Consider the following 22,312-nt stretch of genomic DNA (forward strand, 5'->3'; position numbering starts at 1 on the left):
CTTGCACCCCATCCTCTCTTGTCACCTCACGGACCACTCTCAGATCTATCTCTGCAGCCCTGTACTCTTTGCCTAGGCCACATCTCTAAACTCTCCCATGTCTTCATCAGCACTGACCACTTCTCCCTCCTGCCCATTGCTCAAGCCTGCGCCCTCGGGAATATCCTTGACTCCTCCCTTTCCTTCTGTCCTCACATCCAGGCTTTCCCCAAACCCTGCCGCTCTCCCTCTAACCATCGCCCCTTCTTCTGGCCCCACTGCTCACTCCTCCTCTGTGCACCCACCTCTGGAGGGGGTTGGTTTGGTGGTGGGGAGCCAGGTAGCAAGCGTCTTTATGTACCTGGTGATTGACTCACAGCTGCAGCATGTGCCCCTGGTGACTGCATTTCCCTATTATTGGGGCCCTCAGCGAGGCTCCCCCAGCGCCTGCTGCAGCCTCTTGGTTGTAAGCTATTATGAGTCTATTACTCCCACTCCAAACTCTTGACAAGGGCTGGCTCAGAGTGGTGGATTGATTAGAAGCTGCTACTGTTGGTTTTTAAAGGCCCTGGTTGTCCTCCCAACCTGCTCCTCTTAGAGTCTCAGTGACTGTCTTGCTTTAAGAGATTCCGCCACCTTGTCTTGGGTCTGTTGTGGATTGTGCCTTCCTGGGGGTGGGGAAGGGGGGTGAGTATATCTGTGCTGCATCTGTGGGACCCGGGCTTGTGGGATCTGTGTTTCCAAGCCTGTGCTTGAGCATCCGCACTGCACTGTAAACTTGGGTTGGCAGTTGCTGGCCCTGGGTCTCATAACTGTGCTAACACATCCATACTGCACTGTGCAGACCTTCTGACTCAGGCCTGCGGCTCGAGCTGCATCCACACGGCAAAACGATAGAACTTGCACCCGAGTCACAGTGGGACTCAAGCTCTGACTGACCCTGACTAGTAGGGTCCTAGTACCTGGGTCTTGAGTGCTTGCTGACCTGTGTCAGGATGGATGTAAGGGAGGTTTGGGCCCAAACCTGAGTAACAGCCTGGGTTTAGTGTGCAGTGTAGCCAGGGTATGCAACTTACTCCCCGGCCAGTGCTGCAGAGTGGGGACTGTGCCTTTTTCTGGGATTGGAACATGGGGTAGGAGCTAGACTTTTATCTGAGGTAATGGGGTATGCGTGGAGCCTATTTCTGGGACAGAGACAGAGGCAGGGAGTGGGGTATCAGGGTGAAAACTTTGGCTTTTATCTGGATGGAGACACCGGCCAGGCCTCGGTCTGAATCGGAGCTGGACTAGGCCCTTTCCACAGGTGGGGCCGTGGGGGCACAGAGCCGGCTGGTCATTGGGGCTAAGAGAGGGGGGGAAGTGTGTGGTGTTGCTGGTGAGGGGTCACTAGTGGTGCACAGGGTGACTTGCTTGCTTTGCGTGTAAGCCTGGGGGTCATTGAATTTGAGGGAGACTCGCCAGTTTAGCAGGCACTGTAGAGAAAGAGAAAGGGGCTGGGTGAGCTCATCAGAACTAGCCCCCCTTCACCAGATCTTATTTCGCCTCCTGCTGGGAGAGGCTGAGACTAGGATACCTATGAGCTCCCCATACGCTGGCCTAACCATTCCCTATAGCGCCCCCTGTTGGGAGAGGCCAGCACTGGGATTGTTTTCTCCCCTCATCTCCTCTCCTGTGAGAGGCTGGACGTGTGTCACTTTCTGTCCCTCTTTCCCTGTCACTCAGTCACCCTAGCAGTGTGTGAATAATGGAAGGCTCCGAAGTGAAGTGATTTCGGGTGGTGGTGCGGCTCTCTCCCTTCTCAAACGGCTCTAAAATGGAAGCCGCTCTGGGAGGCGTCCCGCTGCTGGAGGGCACCACCTGCCCCTGAAACAGTGCTGAAATGGCAATGCCAGTGTGTGTAGCCATAATGATGCCCAGTGACATAAATGTGCTGCCCCTGCTGCCAGCCAGGGCAGATGGAGGCTGCACCAAATGTTTAATGGCAGCCTGGGCGAGCCAGCTGGGGAGCTCGGAGAACGGTGGAGGCCGCCCTCGCTGCATGGGTCATTGATTCCACACACTGCTCCCCATATCCATGCTGGATCCAGCTCCCCCGCCAGGGCAGTACACACAGCGCCTGCAGGGGACAGAGACAGTACAAGCCAAACAAGCTTCCCTGCTGGCTTCCAGCCTCCACGCTTGCCTGCATGCAGAGACGGTAATAGCATGCTGCAGCCAGGGAGAGATTCCATCCCGTGCCCTGGCAGACCTCAGGGATTCCTCCCCCTTTGTTACTGGGACACACCAACTTGGGGAGAGCACCCCTTGCTGCTTAGAGGGAGACAGAGTCCCTGCTGTCAGACCCAGCATCTCCTCTCGCCCTGCATTAGCCATCGGGATGGGGGCGCCCCATGCTTGCTGTAGGGTCAGATCGCCTTGTGCTCTTTCAGTAGAGCAATGGTTCTCAAACTTTTGTACTGGTGACCCCTTTCACACAAGAAACCTCTGAGTGCGACCCCCCCCCACTTATAAATTAAAAACACATTTTTATTGTTAACACTATTATAAATGCTGGAGGCGAAGCAGGGTTAGGGGGTGGAGGTTGATAGCCCGCAACCCCCCACGTAATAACTTTGTGACCCACTGAAGGGTCCCGACCCCCAGTATGAGACCCCTGCAGTAAAGGGCACTGAGCCTTCAAGAGAATCACATTGATTAGGTGAGGCCTTAACGCCCCGCTGCATGTGCCCCCCCCATGCACTCCCAGGCTGGTGGGTGGGTGAGAAAGGGAGTGGGAAGGGATAGGGGTGAGTGGACAGATGTGTGTGAGCAAGCCAGTGGAATCCATTTGTGCTGGTAGCTGTTTTTGTCCAAGTTTTATCCTCTTTCTATTTGAGACCAAAGAAGCTAATACCCAGGGTAAGAGGAAAAGTCAGCAAAGATGATGTAACTTCTGTCTTTCTCATTTATAGCTTAGCTGCTGGAAGAATCTCAGGTAAGCACCCAATATGCACCATCTTATTAGCCATGCCAAAACTCTGGCTAGGATTGGACTAAAGCATTTAGTTTATCCAAGAAGAGGTTAAGTAGGAGGAATTGGTGGCCAGGGAATTCTGTGAGAGAACCAGCAGAATAGCCCTTCACACGCATACATTACAGATCCTAGCACAGGGAGTGTGGCAGGGAAAGAGGTGCCATGGCTGGGCTGTTTGTTGAATTCTGATTATTCTCGCTTGCAAGAATGGCCCCTTGTGGGCTGTTGTAGGCAGGTGTAAATTAGAGCAGTCCCAATGCTGCTCTAGCTTTTGCAGAGGGCTAAGCAGACTTGAGCCCCCTCTGTTCCTATGTGGAGCATAACTCATCTGGAAAGGAAAATCTGGTGTCAAACCAGCATTTGGGGAATGGGAGGAGGCATGAGTCCTGGACCTACAGGAGGTAGGAAAGGGCCATAGCTCACAACTCAAGAGGGAAGGTGCCCCTAAAATATTGAAACAACCATCAGTCTAAATCTGGATTCAAAGTGCCTTCCCCTTGGCCCTGCATATGCTGTTACAGGCACCGTTATGGCTAATAGAACTGCACGCACTCCTTGTTGCAAACAGATGGATTGTACAGCATTGGAAATCAATGCCGGGGCTGCATAGACCTTGCCGGTACACAGGGTTAGAAGAGCTGGCCGGCCTCAGAAGAGCAACGCGTCAAGTAGAGAGACTCTTGTGCTGTAGCATGCTGATTCGGATCCAGAGTTCGGATCTCCCACAACTCCAGTGGGATTGGATTTTTGTTCAGGGCTGCCCAGAGGATTCAGGGGGCCTGGGGTTTTCGGCGGCGGGGGCCCCCCGCTTCAGCAGTAATTCGGAGGCGGGGGGTCCTTCCGCTCCGAGACCCGCCACCAAAGTGCCCTGAAGACCCGTGGCGGAAGAAGCTCCAGGGGCCTGGGCCCCGTGAGAGTTTTCCAGGGCCCCCGGAGCGAGCGAAGGACCCCACTCCAGGGGCCCTGAAAAACTCTCGTGGGGGCCCCTGCGGGGCCTGGGGTAAATTGCCCCACTTGCCGCCCCCCCTCTGAGCGGCCCTGTTTTTGTTTGTCTTGCTTTGGGCCCAGTGCTCATATCAGTGTAGTCATGGATTAGGTGAGCATCGAGAGGTGTGGTCAGCTTGTGGATGTGCTCCACTGACTCCTACTGCATGGAAGCAGAACTGCTCAGTGTGTGATTCAGCCCTTATGTTATGCTGCTAACAACTATAGGAGTGACTCCTATGCTCAGTGGTTTGAGCATTGGCCTGCTAAACCCAGGGTTGTGAGGTCAATCCTTGAGGGGCCCATTTGGGGATTGGTCCTGCTTTGAGCAGGGAGTTGGACTAGATGATCTTCTGAGGTCCTGTCCAACCCTAATAGTCTATGAAACTCAAGTGGGAGGGGCTTTGGGAGCAGGAGGGGCAGAGCTCTGTCCTTGTGTGTACTATTCTAAGCTGCCATGGAGGCCTAGTGAGAGCTGTGAAATCCTAGCTGGCCACAGCTTTTTTATAACAGTCTCTACTGTGTGTGTAACCCTTGAGTTTGGCTGCCTTTAGTGACAGTGTAACCCATCTGACACAGCACTGACCCGCACAAATGACTGTATCTAGCATAATGGGTGTGTAACAATATTACCTAGCTCTTAACTAGCACATTTCTTCAGTAGATCTCAAAGCACTTTACAAAGGAAGGTCAGGATCATTATCCTCATTTTACAGGTGGGGAAACTGAGGCACAGGGCAGGGAACGTGGCATGCCCAAGGTCACCCAGCAGGTCAGTGACAGAGCTGGGGATAGATCTAAGCTCACCTGAGTCCCAGTCCAGTGCTGCATGCTCTAGCCCAGTGGTTCTGAACCAGTGGTCTGGGGGCCATGAACAGGTTTCAGGGAGTCCACCAAGAAGGGCCAGAGTTAGACTTACTGGGACCCAGGGCAGAAAGCCAAAGCCCTGCCATGTGGGGCTGAAGGCTGGGGCCTGAACCCTGCCACTTGGGGCTGAAGTTGAAGCCTGAGCAACTTAGCTTTGCCGGTCCCACTGTGGTGTGGGGCCCTGGGCAATAGCCTTGCTTGCTACTCCCTAATGCCAGCTCTGGCTTTTATATGCAGAAAAAAGTCGTGGCACAGGTTGGCCATGGAATTTTTATAACATGTTGGGGGGGGGGGGACGGGACTCAGAAAGAAAAAGGCTGAGAACCCCTGCTCTAGGACATACTGCCTGCACTTTATATCCCAGGTGTATTGCACAGACAATATCAGACCCAGTGCAGTTATCTAGAACCAGATACATCAATCAGGCTCTTATTTAGGTGCCTCAGTGAGAGCTGAGCCGTTTTGAAACCCTGGCCCTGCTTGTGGGTGCTGAGCCCTTGAAATCTGGCCTTGAGCTTTTGTGAATCTGGCACCATTGTCTGCAGAGTCTGCCTGCTTCCAAGCCACGCCTCTCGCTGTCCTCGCACTCGTGAGTGTTAGGAATGGTGACATTATTACCAGACAGTCTATTACCTTCCTTCCCACTCTGTGCATGCTGCTGCCCCAGGGTGTGTAAGGGACGGGGCAGCGGAAAGGGCAGCCTGGTCCCTGGGATATGTGATCAAAGGGGAGGGGGAGTGACTGCCCTGCAAGGCATAATGGGGAGCAGACTACCTGGACTGAGATCTGTGAGTGAGAGGGCACAGGGAATTGGCCTGTGATCCAGGGAGGAGGGCAGAGGGCTGTATGTGGTTAGCAGAGGCGGTTCCACATGTGGGAATGAGTATGGGCTGCCTGAGAGTGCAGTGGGGCAGGAGCCCTGCACAGAGTGTGCTCTGCTGATTGCAGACAGGGGTGGGAATCAGGCTGGGATCCCTGGGTGGGGGGGGTGTCCATGTGGCTAGGAAGGGCTCTGGGCACGTAGGGGGAGCGTGTGTTTGGGCCTCATCGCCTCCTCTGGCTGCCCTTTAACGAGCACAGCGGTGCGGAATTGCTGCCTCTCTCCTGCAATCAGTGCTGCTCCTGCCCAGCAGCAGCCACTGCCAGCCCAGCTCGGGGCTTGGCTGCCTGTCTGCCCCTGCTGCAAGGTACTTGCTCCTGGACCAGGCTCCTTCCTCATTTCCTCTGCCCCTGATGCCCAGGTGCTTCTCCGCAGGGGTGGAGCGTGAGGGGATCAATTCTTGACTGGTGGAAGCTGCTGATGGCCTCCCACACTGGCTGAGCCCATCTCCTAGGGAGAGCAGCTATGGTAATCATGAGTCTATGCCAAGGCCCCTGCCAGCAGTGCTCTGAGTCCTGGGATCCCTTTGGCCCAGCAGAAACCAGAAGATAGGGACACTCATGCCTAGGGCTAGTTCCCTCACTCCTCCCCAAGCACTCCGGTCTAACACCTGCAGGAGGTCGGGGAGTGAGGAGAGTCCATGGCTGGAGCATAGGAGTGGGCTTCTGCTCCTGCTTTGTCACTAAGGCAGTGTGTGACCAGGACCTCCCCATGCCTCCATTTAAAGAGGGGTGCTACTACAGTAACAGAACTCCTGTCACCCAGCGCTTCACAGTTGTCCCTGTGCTGCACCTTGTGTCCACCTATTGTGTGGCTTCCCTGTGCCCACAGGGATACAGTGCTGCTTTAAAAGCACAGGCGCCTGCACCTACCCCATCAAACGAGAATCTCCATTCTCTGGCAGCAGCATGGGGGCTTGAACACATGGGGAATCAGTTCCACTTCCATCCAGTAGGGGGCAGTGGTGCCTGCCAGCTTATTACCCCATTTGCCTCTTTCCAAGGGTTGCTGTGGGGCTTAATCCACAATGCGCTTAGAGATCCCTGGTGGGAAGGTGCTACAGGCTAGCAAAGTGTTGCTGTACACTAATAAAGGGAGTGCAGTGAGCGTGTGTTTGGGATCTACCCCCAGTGTCAGGTTGAGGGCAGCTGTCCCCATCCCGAGCCTTGCTACTCTGAAGAATTCATTCTGGACAAAGTCTTGGACTGCAGGGCATAGGAGACAATCCCATGCTGGTCTCTGGTTCTCTGTGGGCCTCTATGATGCTTAGCCCTAGGGTATTGCTGAGGCAGGCGCTCTCACCTATCTCTCCCCCGAAAGGACCCAGAGCTTTGGCTGAATCTGACTGAGCGCTTGCAATGGTGCCGTGCACTAGGAATGAGGAGAGCGCAGTGGTAGGGAGCAAACTGGGGGAGCCGGCTGCTTTCTCAGCTGTGGCTGTGGGCGGCTGTCATGTGGCTCACTTACTGCGTGGTGCCAGCTCCGTGCCGGCTGTGGGAACGGCACTGGGTGCTGATTTTGCTGGGCTAGATGCTCCTCACCATTCCTGCCTGATTCCGGTGACATGAAAGCTTCCACCGGTGCCTCCAAGCGAAGATCGCTGGGTTTGTTTCTCTGACTCAGCCTGGGCTCCCCAATCCCGCTAGCCGGCAGCGAAGGGGCCAGGGCTGATTAGAGACTCGGCAGTGACCCCTGAGCCACAGCAGCACTCTGAAAACCCTTCTGTGGTTTGCTTAAGTGAAAACTAAAAGGCACCACAGACCCGAGGAAGGGGGCTGGTTAGTGTGACGTCAGGCTTTCTCCTGATGGGTGGTGCGGCTGGATCACAAGGTGTCCTTGTGCTGTGCCAAGTATTCTCTCTGTGCCCTGGACGCAGCAAAGGAGCATTGCCCCCAGCTGAAGCAGCTGGCCTGCGTTATCTGAGCACCTCCGTGCTCCTTGCAGCATGGAGAGTTCTGCATGGGGGAGTGGAGTGGGGCTCACAGGGCCGGTTTAACATGCATGACTGGCTTGTTAGCATCACTTTGTTGGGGGGGGGGGGGAGGTGCACACACCTGAGGGCGGGAGAGAGAGAGATGGATGTGCATGGATGGATAGGCAGATGCTTATGGGGTGGAGGGACAAGCAGATAGGGTGACAACGCAGGACACTTGTTGCAGAACAGTGGGGTGCAGAGGGGTGAGTGTTGATGGGAGCCCTGGTGACGGAGCTGAGGGAGGTTTTGGGCAGCTGGGTGTAGGAGGTAGACAGAAAGGGCAGTTGCTATTCCTTCTTCCTCCCCTCACCCCCACTTTTCTCCCAGCATCCTTGACTGGTGTCCTGACCCTGCTTTCCCAGGCTCTGTTGATCACTTCTCTCTGCTCTCCCATGTTGCTATACTGGTCCCTCCCTTGTTTGTTTTTTCTCTTCCCTTCAATTTTCAAGCCTGTCCTTCCTCCTGCGCTTGCTCCTGCTCCTGCTCCCTGTCATTCAGTCTTCACCTCCTGTCTGTCTGTCTGTCTGGGGGTTGATTCCACCTCCACCCCAGGGAAAGCCCATTCTGGTGCTCCCGCCCTCTCGATTGCGGGGTAAATGAGAGCCCTGTTCCAGTCCCAGGAGAACACCCCTGCTGGGCAGCCCCATGGGAAGTCAGTCCCTTTGCGAGCCCCCTGCACACCCATTTGCTAGTAAGGCACGTGTGTGCCACGTCCCTGGTATTGCTGCTGCGTCCCCTCGGCTGCAGAACTGTGTTTGAAATTACCTGAGTGGTAAGGACAGGCTGTTTGAAAGTGACACAAAGAGACATGTGGGAGCTGATGCCAGGCTTCCTGTGGGCTTGCCAGTTGCCTTGTCAGCCTGCCTCTCTTCCTGTTACTTCCTCAGCAGGCACAGGGGGGTTGCATGTGTTCCCTGCAAAGATCCATTTCAGGGGCCAGAACCTGCGTTTGGGGTCACTGCCCTGCCTAGAATCCGAGGAAAGTCCTGCTGGGACTGAGCTGGGCCGGGCCAGCCTCCTGCAGGGGTTGTCACCCGGCCTGGCCTGAATCGCAGTGGCCTGGGGTGAGCCTCCCTTCAGTTCAGGCTCAAGGGAGTGCCAATGAATGGCAGCTAGTTAACAGAATGGCATGTGCTGCGACTGCCAACAGGAAGATCTCACTGTAGGAGAAATGGCCCAGGGGGTGGGAGAGGCCACCTTGTGTCCTGGGTGATGATTGCTTTGGGTGCGGCTGGTTAGAAATACTCTCCTGATCTGGCTTGGCATGTGTGTGTACATGAGTGTGTGTTAGACCGCACTATTGCATAGGTGTATTCCAGTGTACAGTGTGTGCACGTTGTGTGTAGGGCTGGGTTAGGTGTGTGTATATGTGTTGCTTTGTGTAGGAGTTCACACTTACTCCTGGGGGAATTCTCTGCCACTGCGCATGCGCATAATTTATGTCCCCCGCAGATTTCTTTGCTTCCACACAGAAAAATGACTTTCTGATGGGGAAGCAAAAGGAAGCCACAAGAGCAGTTACGAGACCCTCCCCAGCAGTATGTTTTGGGTGCCCAGGGCAGCCATCAGAGAGGTAAATCACTGTGGGGCGAGGGGCAGGACTGGGGAAGACTTGGCTGGTGGCTCCTACCCTGCACCAGGCTCAGCTGCTAGTCCCGGCTGGGCTGGGGAGGACAGGACTTCCTCTTCCCCTGCATGGCATCTGGGGCCGTGTCAGACTCACCCCTAGATTTCTACCCCAGCTGTAGGAAACTCACAAACTCTTTCCCTCCCCACCCCCCTAATGCTTCCTGCGCCCATCGCTCCTCAGCTGCGGGGGAGGGATCACTGTACAGGGAGCTGCTTCCCCATCTACCCAACCCCCGTGCATCCGGACCCTCGTATCCAGACCCTCCTGCTGAGCCTCATCCCGCCTCCCAACAAGCCCCTGTGCATCCAGATCCCCTCACACCTGGATCTCCCACTGAGCCGCCCACACCCAGATTGGCCCACACAGAACCCTCTCAACTCACACCTGGATTCCCCACACCAAGTGCCTCCACATTTGGATCCTGCCTTGCTGAACCTGCCTACCCACACCTGGCGCACCCAGCATGGAGGGGCTGGGCCCTGGGGTGTTTCTGGGGCAGGCCCGGTCCTTGTGCTGTGTCAGGGTTGGGTGAGTCTGTGTCCTGTGGGGGAGCTGCACAGTGATCTCCCACCTCTGTGCAGCCAATGGCCTGTGCTCCCCAGTGCCATGCTGGAGCCTCCACATTTATTTGATAAATAAAATTTGCAGAAATTTAAAATGTCATGCACGGAATTTTAATTTTTTTGGTGCCTTTTTTTTTGCACAGAATGCCCTCAGGAGTAACATTGCATGGGTGTCTGTATGTACTATGCTCAGCTGTGTGCATAGGTGAGTGTTACTTTGGACAGGTGGAGAGAGTGTAGCTTGCATGATTGTGTGTGTTCATTGTGTAGGGTTGTGTTTGTATAGTTGTAGGAGAGTTTGTTCTGAGTGGGTGTATACATATATAGGAATATGGAGGGGTGTTAGGTTGTGTAGCTATGTATGTGTATCGCATAGAGGTGTGTGAGGCTGTATATGAGTACTGTGTGTGTGTATGTATTGTGTGAGATTGTGTTGCTTTAAGTATGTACGTAATGAGTGCCATCTGTGCATAAGTGTACTATATTGGGGGGTGTAGGTTGTGTTACATGGCTGTTTATGGGTTGGTTTGTGTAGCTGCATGTGGGGGTGAGTGTCTTGTATGACGGTGTGTAATGACTCTGCTGTGTATGGGTGTATTTGTGTTTTGGGTAGGGGGCATAGGGTTGGGGTGCTGTGTAATGAGTGTGCTGTGCTTGGGGCTGTGTGAATTGGGTAGGGGTGTTTATAAGCTGGCTGTAAGTACACATGGTGTGGCTGTAATCTCAGGGGAGCTATGGGATCTGCAAACACCGTATTCCAATTTATTTATTTATTTTTGGGTGTCTCAGTAAAGTCAATAGACAGCGACCTGAGGCTTGGCTTCCATTTCCCCAGGTGGATGGCTGTGTATGGCAGGTGGGGACCGAAGCCTGCTAGCAGCCGCTGTGTGTGTACAGGGTTTCGATAATCTTTGCAAAACCAGGTGCCCTGCAGGAGGGGAATGTCTGGAAACCACCTGATGGCTGCCTTCTCTCACTCCCTGCCTACCCTGGTAACTCTTTGGAGGCTGCTGACCTGAGGCTGGCTGGAGCCCAGCAGCAGCTGACCTAGCACTCACGGGCTGAGACGGCGGCAAGGCTGGCGGGGCCTCAGGTGCAGGGCACTGCTGGGATCACAAGGGTAGAAATGCCTTGCCTAGGACATCTGTGCTGCCAGGGCATGGACTGTTGCAGCCACTTCGGGATGTTGTGAGGAGACGTGTCCTGACAGGGCTGCTAGCAGGATGCTGAGAGACCCCGGGACTGGCTTCTTCTCGAGTCGGTCTGGATTAGGGTGACCAGACAGCAAGTGTGAAACATCGGGACGGGGGTGGGGAGTAATAGGAGCCTATATAAGAGAGAGCCCCAAATATCGGGACTGTCCCTATAAAATTGGGACATCTGGTCACCCTAGTTGGGATTCGCTGCCCTGGAGTCAATGGAGCTAAGCAGTGTTGCAGTAGGAGAATCAGGCCTAGTGGCCTGTAAGGATGCAAAGACATGGCGATGCACCAATCCCAGCATGTCAGCAGCTTGCCCTGTAGGTTCTCAATCAGGGGGTCACCAGCAGAGAGAGGGAGGGGGTAAGGTTCCTTTCTCCAGCCTTCTAGTAAAGGTGATTTGCTTACTCACTTGTAATCCCATCTCACTTAGAACCCCTTCCCCCCCGTGCCCCATAAGCCTGCACTGCACGGATTCCTAGGGCACCTTCCGCACAGCCCCCTGGACCCAACACTGCAGATAGCTATCTGGCACCTTTCACCATGGTACCTAGGCCTGCAGGATTCTTGAGCACACCAGCAATGGATGGTGGCTGAGTATATGGTTAGGATACTAAGAGCTGATGCACCTGAGCTCTGCCATTCCAATATTTACTCTCTGCGGTGCTGCCTTGTTCCTCCAGCCTCACTGGCGAGACCTCACCAAAACCCCAGGCCTCCTGTGTGCTAGTTGGAAACCTGCTCCCCTCGAAGCTTTCGGTGAGATTTCTCCGGAGGCGTCCGCGAGCTTCTCTGCCTGCCCGTCCCCAAGCAGAGCTGAGCTGCACTCAATCCATTTGTAGAACTGCCCACCAGAAGCCCAGAGTTTGGATGGCCTCCTTTTCAGCTTGCTTGATGCTAGCTTGTGCCTGCAGCTGCATCACCCTGGGCTGTGATCTTGTCATCTCTCATAAGTTAAACAGGGTTAATCCTGGTCAGTGCTTGGATGGGAGAGCCCCGGGGAAAAACTCAAATGCTTGAGGAAGTGGTGCTGGTGATTCAGTGGCATTCTTCCCCTGGAGTCAGTGCTGAGGTCTTTCCAATGAGATGTAATGCTGAGGACTTAACCCTTTGTAGTCTTTAAAGAGTCCAGGCCCTGCTGTAGTTTAACTCTGATGTCTGGGCCAAATTCTACAGAAGTTTCAGATCTGGAAGCTCTTCATCCTCTGTCTGAAAGACAGATTCATGCGATTGTGTTCCACCCTGGAGGTGGCTGCACTCTGGGAATGACCCTGGATGCAAGATCTGTGAAATGTTTTGGGTGCTCTCAGGTGATGATTGTTCACTTCACCTCAGCAACAAACAGCTGGATAAGAGAGTGAGGGGAAGATGCTGCCACCTCTGTGATGTTTTGTCTTGTTTCTCTGCAGGCAACTGGGATTTGTGAGTTGGGGTGAGGGAGGGAGGGAAACTTAGTTCTTTGCATGATTCTGTGCATCGTTTTCACCTCCTGAAGCCAGGCTCTGTTCCTTAGGACGAATTGCTCATTAGTGACAAGGACCTGGAATTTGACAGGGTGGCTCTGCAAATCATCTCTTTATTGATAGATTTGAGGTGGAGGGAACTGAAAACCCATCTCCGTGGGAATATTTGCTACACAAGGAAGCCTAGGAATGGGATCCCTTTGTGGCATCCCTGCACACGACCAGTCCCAAGAGAACAGAGGCTGTCCAGGCTGCAGAATGGCAGAGGCAGCCTAAGGATTTGAGGGTCTGATGCAGTTCTTGGAGACCCAACTGGAAGAGCCCCCAAGGAGGAGCAGGTCAATCCCTGCCTGTTGGGATATTAATGATCTGGGAGACCCCTAAGATACTAACCAGAACATTTGGCTTCAAATTCAGTTCCCTGAGAAAGGAATGAAGGGGCCAGGGTTCAATCCCTGCCTACTAACTGCCTCTGTTCACCACCAAACATGAACCCGGGGTCCTGGCTCAGTCCCTAGCTGGGAGAGTGTGCAGCCAGGAACTAGTGGTTGAGATAAGCCCCTGATGGGTCGCCTGCTTCCATAGTCCATAGACAGGCACCAGGGTGCCAGGGATCAATCTCTGATTGGTGAATTCCCTGGGTAAATCACTGCTGGGCACAGATTCAATGCACAGGTGGTAAAGGACAGGAACCATCAGTCCCAAGTCCCAAGACAGTAACCTGGGTGCAGTCTCCAGCTGGTAACTCTGCCCACACAGGGATAAAAACAGCGGGGCCTGGGATCAATCCTGATGTGCAATCCCTGTCTCCCTCAGCCTGCATGCTTCTGAACAGACACATGGCAGAACTTGGGGTGCCTGGGGGCAAAGCCCAGTGGGGAGAGCCCCCAGAATGCAAGCAGCACCGAGGGGATCTCAGCACTCAGCTAACCATTCCTTCCCTGCTCAGCAGATGGAACTGGTATTTCAGAGCCAGGCTTGGTAACAGGAAGGGATCCGAGCACTGAGAATAGACAGGGTAGGGGAGGAAAAGGGCGGGGGAGTTGGGAGCCCAGCAGCAATCGGAGGAGAGAGGGAGAAGGGAGCCGTGTGGGAGGCAGGGATAGGAAGCTTGTGTACGCCCTATGGGACTTGGTGTATTTGATGGAGAAATTCTCTCTAAAGAAAGTGGGTGCCTGTGTGTGTGTGTGGGGGGGTGTCTGTCGCCAAGAGGTGTCTGAGGAGCGGTGGGAGTATCACAGCCCTTGCTGACAGTCACTGTCTGGCAATGCAGTGGGGTAGGATCATCTAGCTCTGAGCACCCGGGCAGCAGGACTGAGAGTTACGAAGTAGAGCTCGCTGGCTTGTGGATGCGGGGCCCAGAACTGGCGCGGGGCACTGGCTGAGCATACAGACACTGGGCACCTAGTGTGTGCGGTGGGGCTGTTGATATAGATATGGGGAGTGCCGGGGGAGGGGGTCATAAGATTATTCGGTATGGAGAGCACCTAGAGGAGGGGGCATTATAAGCCAGTCACACTCATGCAGGGAGGTGACTCGAGCTGGGGTGATCAGGTGGCAGGGATACATGAAGGGGGCTGGCCTGTTCTAGGCCTGAGGGTACAGAGGAGAAATAGGGGGGAAGAGATTTCCTCATGCCCCTCAGTGGCGGGCTGAGAGTCACTGGGGTGGGGGCGGGGTAGAGACTCTTGGGCCATGGAGGGGCATGGGCAGGCATGTGTGATGAGTGTGTCCAGTGAAAGCCTTAATCCTGCGGTGCAGCCCCCTGCTGCGTGGTCAGTCCCAGCAGAGGGGAGACAAACGAGCTCTCACCGGTGGAGGCAGCACGAGTGGCTGTTGCTCCGTCCAGCCCCGGCTTCTCTCGCCCGGCGTTTGACTGAGACGGCGTAAACTGTTCTGGCTTCTCCCTCCGTCACCTTCGGGGCTTTCAAACATCAGGCAGGCTGGGGAGGAATGAAGATGTGAGCAGAGCTGCCTTGGCTTGCCCCGGGCTGATCTCTGGAGTGCTTCGGGCCTGAGCTCTCGCTGCTGTACATGGCCTTACGCTGATGAGCTGACACGTGCCCTGAAGTCCCTGTCACTCGAGCGCTCATCCCATGCTGTACCTGCTGCCTTCTCTGGGACCTGCTATGGCTCACTGACCTGTAAATAGCTTCCAGCAAACTGCAGAGCCTGTGCAGTGGTAGGGACAGGCCAGCTGTCCCGTGTAAATGGATCTTAAGCGCTGCTGTCCCTGCAGTCGCCTCTCTCTGCTCCTTTAGGTGCCTGAGAAATGCATAGATATGTATGGGGGGGATGGATGGACAGACAGACAGATGCAGGGAGGGATGGATAGTCATGGCCCTTCTGTGCCTCAGTTTCCCATCCTACCGTTTGTGCATCTGGTCTACCTAGCTTGTAAGCTCTGCGCAGTGAGGGCTGTCTCCTACTATGTGTTTATACACCACCTAGAACCATGTGGCCCTGATCTCAGTTGGAGCCTAGACACTAGCATAATAAAAATAACTGGCAGCAGCACAGCACCCCCTAGCCTCAGGCGGGTGCCCTGCTTCAGATCAGACTTGTGCGGAAGAGTGCCCCTTGCAGAATCAAACGCCACCGTTGCCTTAAGCCCGTGGCTTTTCGTCGGAGGTCTCCCATCCAAGCACTCACCAGGCCAAACCCTGCTTAGCATGAGGCTTGACAAGCTGATCATAATAATGAATAAATCATCATAACACTTAGTGCTTGGTAGCACTTTGCCTCCGCAGCTCTCAGCGCGCTATTAAATATTCTCCAGGCTGCGTTTTGGACACAGGTACTATGGATTCTGTGGCTTTTATTTTATATTAACTCCTCTGCCTTCTGACATGGTGGGATGTATGGGGGCAGCTGTGGTGGTAAAAGCTGAACCAGTTTCACTGAGAGCTGCCTGGTTGGACGACGGGTGCACGGGTGCTAATCAGGGCTAGGGCAGGGGAGCTGCGGGGGAAGGTAAAGGAGAGTACGTGATGACAAGTGGCCTAGCACCTTGGCATGGGGAGGGGGTGTCATCGGTCGTGTGGATCGGATCTGCACAGCTGGTAGTGTCTGTGTGGCGCTGTTTGCACCTGTTGGCTTTGCGGAGGCTGAGAGAGAATAGATAAGAGGCACCAGTGATCTCTCACTTCCTCCCGCATGCTGTGTTAAATAGGCTTAAATCACCTTAGTTAAATGCTATTACATGGTTTTAAAAGCAGATTTTATTGCCAAATCCAGGGCTTTTGGACTCAAGGGAGGCAGCCCGGGACTCTTGCTCTAGGTTTATGACTCTCTCCCCTCCATTTATCATAAAAGCCACTAGCCCTAATTAGCACCTTCCTCTCACAGATGGGAAACCTGAGTTACAGCCCATGCATTCCTATTCGCTGGGCTAAGGCCAGGCCCCTGATAAGTGCCCAAAGATATTAAGCTCCCAATACCTTCCATTCAAACCAGCGTTGCAAGGGTTTCAGCACTTCTGAAAATCAGGTCATTTCTTTAGGACAATGGTCTCCACATTTTTTTGATCACGCACCCCATCAGTAAAAAATTTTTGAGCACGCACCCTCTGCTTCTGGCCGATCTGTCGAAGCAACCAAAAAAAAAGCCGCTCTGACTCCTGGCTGAACTGCCGAGGGGGGTGGGGGGGAAGCCGCTCGAACTCCCAGCTGAACTGCCAAAGGGGGGGGGGGAAAGGGGGCGCTGCTCCGGCGCTGCTCCTCCTGCCGCACACCCCACTTTGGAGACCACTGCTTTAGCAGACTAAACACAGATTTAGGTGCCTGACTTGAGCTTAAAAATGACACCTACCGGACTCATCCAAGGTCCCAGAGTGAGGCAGTGCCAGAGGGAGGATGAGAACCCAGGAGTCCTGACTCCCTGCGATGCGCTTGCTCTGCTGTATCACACTTCCAGGGGCGTTCTTGGCCCCCATTGTACCAGACGGCACCACAGGTTAGCTGAGCCAGGACTCTAGACCAGCGGTTCTCAAACTGGGGGTCAGGACCCCAAAGTGGGTTGCGATCCCCTATTAATGGGGTTGCCAGTGTTGACGTTAGACTTGCTGAGGCAAGCAGGGCAGCAGGGCTTGGGCTTTGTCCCCTCCCCTCCACCCCCACGCACCTGGGGCGGGAGGGCTCAGATTTCAGCTTTGACCCCACCCAGGGTGGCGGGGCTTGGTTGGGTTCAGGCTTTGGTCCCCCTTTCTGGGATCGTATAGTCATTTTTGTTGTCAGAAGGGAGTCGCGGTGCAATGAAATTTGAGAACTCCTGCTCTAGACTTATTCCAATCACCTTGAGACCCCGAGGTCCTTCCAGGTGCCAGACAACACTGGTCCTGAGCAGCAGGCAGGGATGATGGCTGGCTCCTGAGCTCCCTGCAGGGCAGCCTGGTGGGGTGAAGGTGGTACCTCAGCGATGACCACAAGCTGCTCTTGAGTGGCAGGAATGACTGGTTAGATTAGTTCCCAGGTGACCTCGCTTCCTTCTCCTCTCCCTGGTGCCTGTAAGCCATCAGTGTCTGTCCACGTAATGACCCCCCAGACGGGCATGGGCTGCTGGAGCGGGCAGTAGACCGTTGCTCATCACTCATGCAATAAGTGTCTGCAGACACTGGTGCTGTGTTGCTGTTGCATCAGACATTGGCTAAGTTACCAGATCAAGGCAGGTGGCACCAGTGCAACCTGCCAGACCTACCCTTCTTCATCATGGGCTGTAACTGACTCAAGTGTCCAGGGGCTCTTGGCAGCTGCTCATCACTTTGCAAGTTCCCTGTTCCTAGTTGCAGGGAGACCTGCTAAGGAAACAAATAGACTGCTGACTACAACTGATCCCATTGGCAACTGGCTAGATATGCCAGCATGCACCACCAGCACATGTACACATGCAATGCATGCACACATCCACACCTGCACTGCTTGCACCACCAGCACGAGTAGACATGCAATGCATGCACACACACACCCGCACCGCTTGCACCACCAGCTCGCGTAGACATGCAATGCATGCACACACCCATACCTGCACCACTTGAATCACCAGCATGTGTAGACATGAGATGCATGCACACACCCACACCTGCACCGTTTGAACCACCAGCACGTGTAGACATGCAATGCACACACACCCACACCTGCACCACCAGCATATACCCGCACCTGCACCGCTTGCACCACCAGCACGTGTAGACATGCAATGCGCACACACATGGGTACATGTCCCTGCAGCACAACACAGGCATCCAGTGGCACTGCCAAAGGAACATACGCGCACACATTCAAAATAAAACTACAGGCACTTGTATGTGTTCACCCAGACTTCGTCACAGACTCACAGATGCACCCGGCTATCGGAGTCCTGGCTTCCTGAACACTTGTTCCCTGGCACCAGGGTGGCAATTGAGATAAGCTCTCCTCTCCCCTCCCTAGATCTAAATGTCAGCAAAGGGCCTTCGACTTTGAAATCTGCTTCCCCTGTTGATCTGACAGAGCTCAGGTCTGTTGACCTTCAAGGCACAGTGTAAAGACCATCTGTTTGTAGAGGTTTTTGCTAGAGGGAAGACGGTGGGGCGTAGCTGCCTAGAGCATGTTGCAGGGTGGTGTCTCTTTGGATTTAGTTTGACGTCAGGCAACTAATTTTGTATTGTTTAAGTAATGTATCTACATACATTAAACAAGTCCTTGTAAAGGGTAGAGTTTAATTCAGCAAAAACAAGCACCTGTCCACGCGCACACCCGCATGCACAGTCACACACGCATAGGTATTGTTATTACAGGCAGCCACCCAGGCTCTTAGGCATGCATTCATACACCCATACAAACAGTCACACCTCTATACCTAGGACCCTACCAAATTCACAGCCGTGAAAAATGCATCATGGACTGTGAGATCTGGTCTCCCACGGGAAATCTGGTCTTTTGTGTACTTTAACCTTATACTATACAGATTTCCTGGGGGAGACCAGTGTTTCTCAAACTGAGGGTCCCAACACAAGAGGCAGTTGCGGGGGGTTGCAAGGTTATTACAGGAGGAGTCGCAGTACTGCCACTCTTACTTCAGCACTGACTTCATAGCTGAGTGGCCGGAGAGCAGCAGCTGCTGGCCAGGCACCCGGCTCTGAAGGCAGCACCCCACCTGCAGCAGTGCAGAAGTAAGGGGTGGCAATACCATGACACACACCCCCAATGACCTCGCAACCCCCTACAACCCCATTTTGGGGTCAGGACCCCTACAGCTACAACACCATGAAATTTCAGATTTAAATATCTGAAATCATGAAATTTATGATTTTTAAAAATCGTATGACCAGGAAATTGACCAAAATGGACTGTGAATTTGGTAGAGCCCTAGCTTTAGCCAGGGTGGCGTATGTGTATATTCATCGTGTTTCAGTGTTGTCCCGGGCACTCTCACACCTGAGCCTGGTGCTGGGTGATATAGTACCCAAATCACTTTGGTTTCATCATGGCCCCCACCACATGATTCTGTATTCCTCCAGCTCTCTAGCCTGGTACATGCTGGGTGAATAAAGACCGCTCTCTGGGTGAGGAAGAGGAGGGACTCTGGGGACAGTGGGGGGTTGTGGAAGCACTGATGGGTAGAGGGTCCCTCATGGTCTCTTGATTCCCCTCGCACAGTTAGATCTCTGCCTGTCTGAGCCCAGTGGCAGAGGCCTGGCCAGGAAGAGCCCTTCCCCCAGACATGACTAGGTGAGAGGTGTGCAGAGTGGGACAGCAGTGAATGATGGTTCCATGCTGGGTCCAGGTGTAGCCGGGGGCCTGGGCGGGGGCTGTGGCTGTGGCTGCTCCAAATGCTTTTGTGTGGTGGGATTTATTAGCGGAAGAGCTTTGGAAGTGTCTTTCGCACCCCACCCAGTGGCTGATTCCTCAGGCACCTGATTTCAGCAGTTGTGACCCCCTCATTGGCTGTTGTGGCTGGGAAGGGAGAGCAGGGCTCTCAGTCACAGGGGCCAGCTGGGTTGAGAGGATGGAACATTCCTCCACCCCTAGTGTGATCACCATGGAGACTAGCAGGAGAAGACTGTGCTTTGGGTGTAGCAGGTAGTTGACACTTCATCACAGGCAGTGATGAAGCTCTGGCTTTCTCCAGCAGGGTGCTAGCTCCAGCAATGCACAAGGGAAGGCTGGGGCAGAGGGTGTGGTTGTGCTTTCCACACCCGAGTTCAAGTGTAGGAAGCGTCTCATCCCCAAGGAGTGCATCAGCCCAGGGGTGAAATTCATTCAGGAACCCTGAGGTCGTACAGCGAGCCCCAGGCTTCCCTGCAGTGCCCACTTGCACCAGTTCAGTTGTTCAGCCTTGAGTTGCCATCCCCTAATCTCTTGCTCTGGGCAAATTGTGTTTCCCTGGAGATGGTGGCTCAGGATCTTAAGAACTCTGACAACTAGGTGATTGTCCCAGGGGGCTTCTGGCTTGAGACAGAGAAGGGGCATGATGGAGGGGGTCAGCAAGATCCTGCAGCATTGAACTTAATGTGTGAGGAAGAAATCTATCACCTGATTATTAACAACCCCAGAAAACACGGTAAAGGAGAACAAAAACCAGGACAGACACCAGAGCTTAGGCCTCCTAAGTCAGTACCTTTAGTTCATGCAGCCAGAGAGTTTGCCATACTGAGCGCCTTCTCCGGACATTTTGCTTTATACTTTAGAGAGGGTTCCTATTATGCCCTACTCTTAAAGGGGCACTTGTTCCTTCGCAGGCAAGCTCTCTGCAGGCAGAGCGGGTAGTGCACCAAACTGCATTTAAGAGTGCCCAAGAGAAGGAAAGGAAGGAGAACAGTGAATACTGTGATACGGGGTAAACTAAAAGGGATAGGCCCCTATTCCACATTTACTCTGTCAGGGGAGTTACACAAATGCATTCAGTGCTCTGCATTAGCTTCCAGGAGGTGCCATTGAAGGGGATGATGATTAGCTATAGATAATGGCATAGAACTCGGTTTCTCTTGGAGACACCATGTTGTATCATTACGTCTTACAAAGCATTCCGATGTGGGGAAACCGCGCAGATCCTGCTGATTTCCAAATGCCACCCTCATAATGGTGCACAAATCCAGCACCCTAGCTGCTGCGCTGTTAGTAGGGTTGCCAACCCCCCAGGATTGGCCTGGAGTATCCCAGAATCGGTATCGCTCTCCTGGTGACTGTTGAAAGCAATCCTGGAGATTTTAATAGGATATTTTAAGAAAATGACATCACATCATGTTGGGGGGAAAATTCTCCCAGAATAGCTTCAGTCAGAGTTGGCAACCCCACCTGTTAGGTTCTTGCAGCTTCCGCAGTAGAAGGTGGGGAGACCCAATTTATTTAATGGGATCCTACCCAAGTCCTACACTCTGCTCTGTCCCAGCCTATGCTGCCCTAGAAGCTACCAGGAGCTGAGGGACTCGTGTTTCCTGACCCCCAAGGCGAACCCATGGGGGCCAGGGCATTCTTAGAGAAGGGCCCTAGCTTCCCAGGGGGACTGACAGAGTTCAGGGTTGGCCAAGGTTGAGGCCCCTTGCAAGGAACATCTCCCTGCTTTACTGTTCTCCGGAAAGGCGGTCTAGGTGGATGGTCTAGGACTTGTTCGGTCTCTTGAAGCAAACAAGGTGCAGGCTGTATTTGAAGGGCCCACAGCCCTGACTGCTCTTTAGTGTCAGGCAGGGATGTGTCCCCTGCTCTGTGCTGGCTGGAGTTTGGCAGCGCAGGATGGTCTATGCAGCAGGCCTTTCTCCTGGGTCTGTCCTGGGCAGCATTAGGAGTTTCCTGTAGCGGGTGGCCCTCTCCTCGGCCCACCCCTTTCTCTCCTGTGCCTGAGAGATTCCTCTCCTCTTCTGCCCGTCCCCCATTGCTGGTTTGCACCAGGGGGTTGCTTCTGAGGCCCTGGAGCTGCAAGGAGGCCCGAGGCAGCGCTTTGTGCATGTCCCAGCCGTGGTGGGCAGAGTCTGGCCGACACACTCTGTTACTCGCGAGTTTGCACAGGTGCGAAAGCTGCACATTCACAGCTTTTCAACTGCAACCTAAAAATATCAGAGTGGAGAGATGGCTGGCAAATGAGGAGGAGGAATTAGAGGCCCAGTGCCAGGCAAACAGCATCTGTGAACTTCCCCACCCCCCCGCATTGAGACCCGGCCCCATCCCCTCTGCTGTATCCCAGCCCCTGGGACCCCCACACTGAGACCTGGCCCTATCCCCTCTTCTGTATCCCAGCCCCCAGGACCCCTGCACTGAGACCCGGCCCTATCCCCTCTTCTGTATCCCAGCCCCCAGGACCCCCGCACTGAGACCCATCCCCATCCCCTCTGCTGTATCCCAACCCCCAGGAGCCCCCAGCACTGAGACCCAGACCCACCCCCACTACTGTATCCCAACCCCCGGGGCTGCAAGTCAGATGACATTGCCTCTCTCCATATCCTGGATTCCTGCTCCATCCCCTGTTGTGGCTTCTGCTAGGAGAAGTTGGCTCCGCTATTGGAAGCTCTACTACACTTTTTCACACAGTTGCTGTTAGGGTCTCTCTGGGTATGTGCTGCTGTTTGCATGCGGGTATGCAGGGAGGGTGGAGAAGTCGGGATCTCACACGAGCATGCATGTACCGGGGGAGGGAGGGGGCGAAGGTCTGAGCATACAGTGCTGTTTCCTCCCATGGATGAGGAGACAGTGACCCAGTCTGTCTTGCTGAAGACGGAGCTCATACACAGTAACACTGTGGGCATGCCATGGGCTGTGATTGACCCCATGTTCCCTATATCCCAACAAG

The 22,312-nt window shown here is 54.2% G+C and overlaps 1 protein-coding gene across 4 annotated transcripts in view; it reads left to right on the forward strand.

Moving 5' to 3' along the window:
- SYT7 (synaptotagmin 7) overlaps positions 1-22,312 on the forward strand; it is a 165,642-nt gene that overhangs the window by 15,474 nt on the left and 127,856 nt on the right. For 3 of the 4 annotated variants that reach the window (XM_039534811.1, XM_039534810.1, XM_039534812.1), the window contains exon 1: positions 10,035-10,096. The exons of the other annotated variant lie outside the window; for it this stretch is intronic. In XM_039534811.1, the coding sequence (XP_039390745.1) occupies positions 10,036-10,096 (61 nt within the window). In that variant the 5' untranslated portion in view covers position 10,035. Of the gene's footprint in view, positions 1-10,034; positions 10,097-22,312 lie in introns of those variants that run through there. 4 annotated transcript variants of the gene reach the window in all.

Source organism: Mauremys reevesii, linkage group 4 (assembly GCF_016161935.1).
Source record: "Mauremys reevesii isolate NIE-2019 linkage group 4, ASM1616193v1, whole genome shotgun sequence".
NCBI lineage: Eukaryota > Metazoa > Chordata > Testudines > Geoemydidae > Mauremys > Mauremys reevesii.